General features: G+C 47.7%; 1 protein-coding gene across 1 annotated transcript; it reads left to right on the forward strand.

Annotated features, from left to right (window-relative positions):
• Positions 1-26: 26 nt before the first annotated feature.
• Positions 27-1,925, forward strand: CSUI_010752 (ion channel protein; the record flags this gene model as incomplete). The annotated part of the gene is made up of 2 exons (XM_068070853.1): positions 27-848; positions 1,770-1,925. Coding segments are annotated over exons 1-2 (804 nt in total), but the record flags the coding sequence as incomplete, so codon positions are not given.
• Between the last annotated feature and the right edge of the window lie 119 nt (positions 1,926-2,044).

The raw sequence follows: 2,044 nt of genomic DNA on the forward strand, positions 1-2,044 counted from the left end.
CATGTCTTTGACTTACGGTTGGGTGTCAGGAAGAAGAAGCGACAGTTCCTGTTGTTCACATAGGAGACGGCGATTGTTTTGAAAGTGAAGATGACGACGTCGATGGTCCCCCACCTCTCGGGAGGCTCGAAGGAAATGCTGAACGTCCTCGTACTGTCTCCACTGAGCCTTTTCTCGATGTTACTCCTACTACAACTCCTATGCCCCATAAGGGGGGAGAGGGGAGGGGCCTCAACAGTCGAGCATCTGGGGGGAGCTCAACCGCTAAGCCTCTCCGTAGTAGTCGTGGTGACTTAGAGTCAGATCTTTTACGTGATCGTGGGCATTCTGATAGACGGGGTGGAACGACCTTGCCGGATCAAGCAGGTGGAGAGATACCTGGGATCCCTTCAACTGTCACTACAGCCGCTACATGTACACCTGAGGGGGAAGGCAGAGGTCAAAACGAAGGATTGACACAGGTGAGTCTTGCGGCTGTTGTAGGACAAGGAGGCCATTCAGCATGGCCTGGAGAAAGGAAAGGCGATAGAAAAGATCAAAACACTGGCGCCGGAGAAGCTCCTGGAAGTATGGGGGACACCCGGCTTGGAACTCAGCCGGGTCATCACCAAGCTTCTACAGGAACGACTGAATCAGTAGCGACAACGACGTTTTCGAAGGGTCATGAAGATGGAGTTGTCTCTCCAGGAAAGAAGAAAAAGAAAGGTGGAAAAGGAGGAGGAGGAGAAGGCGGCGGGGGAGGAGGAGGAAGAGGTCACGAAGTGAGGAGAGTGTCGTCGACAACCTCTTCAGAAACGTCAAGTGACGATTTCTTAATGGGAGAGAGAAGACCCGTCTCTCCTGAAGACGTACGTCGACCTAGGATTCTCGGGGTGGTCGGCTCAGTCTTTCTTGCTTGGAGAGAGATGGAGATTTAGAGTCTATCAAAACTATACCTCCACCAAGTTGTGTGATCGAGGGATGCAGCCTAGATCCCCGCATGAGACAAAAAGCTTACAAGGACTGGCTAGTGAGGGTGTGTATCCCCATTCGGTTAGAGGGAGGTAGACATGCATAGATCTATGTATGAATCTAGATATATATATATATATATTTATGTAGATACATGTGTAGCCATGGAGAGATGTATGTAGTCGTGAGCTCTTCCGTAGTGTTTTCTTGGTATTCGCTTTCTTCTGTCTCATTCTTACCTCCGTCGTTGTTGTGCTTGTTGATCCATCGAAGTAGAAGAAGGCGTGCTGCCGGTCTATCCCAGTATATCCAAAGAGGAGATCATCACTCTACCTGATAGACATACCAGGCACCATATGCATATATATGTGGAGATATATTTATGTGTATATATATATATATCTATATATGGATCAACGTAGTAGTACGATTAGTAGATCCTTTTACTCGGGTTCCCACTGGTCTTTTCAAAACAGACTAAGAGAGAGCTTGTCTACGTCTCTCTTTCTCTGTTTCCTTCTTTCGCTCCGTCTATCCGTTTTGTCTTTCTCGGGTTCGTACAGCCTCCTTATACCAAAGACTTTTTACCCCTACCTCCCCTTCCCTCCTGCTCTTCAACTCGCAGTTGAAGTTACCCTAACCGTAGCACCCATCGTCTACAGTCTCAGCTACCACACTGCTGCTCTCTCTCTCTTTCTCTTTCTCTATATCGATTGATGCCTATACACATTAATGGAGATAGCTTTCTCTATGCTTTCAGGTGAGAGGGGAGGAGATTCTCTTTCTATGTGTGTATTTTTGTCTATGGGTATGTGCAGATGTTTGCTTCGAGTTACATTCAAGCCCAGCATTCTATATTTACCCACCCCGATCGACCTCTCATTCTTATCTGCGGATGGCCCAAGTTCCTTGGCCGCCTCTTAATGAAAATTCAAGCTATCGGGGGATGGAATGTAGTTATCCTTACAGCGGAGGTCAGATTTCTATCTCTTTCTATCCCTCTCTCTCGATCCTGAGGGGAGTCTCTCGGTATTTCTCTATCTCTTACTATCCCTCTCTCTCGATCATCCAGATGTTCCCCTGACCGGAGATA

The sequence above is a fragment of the Cystoisospora suis genome (genome assembly GCF_002600585.1).
Source record: "Cystoisospora suis strain Wien I chromosome Unknown contig_8204, whole genome shotgun sequence".
NCBI classification, from domain to species: Eukaryota; Apicomplexa; class Conoidasida; order Eucoccidiorida; family Sarcocystidae; genus Cystoisospora; species Cystoisospora suis.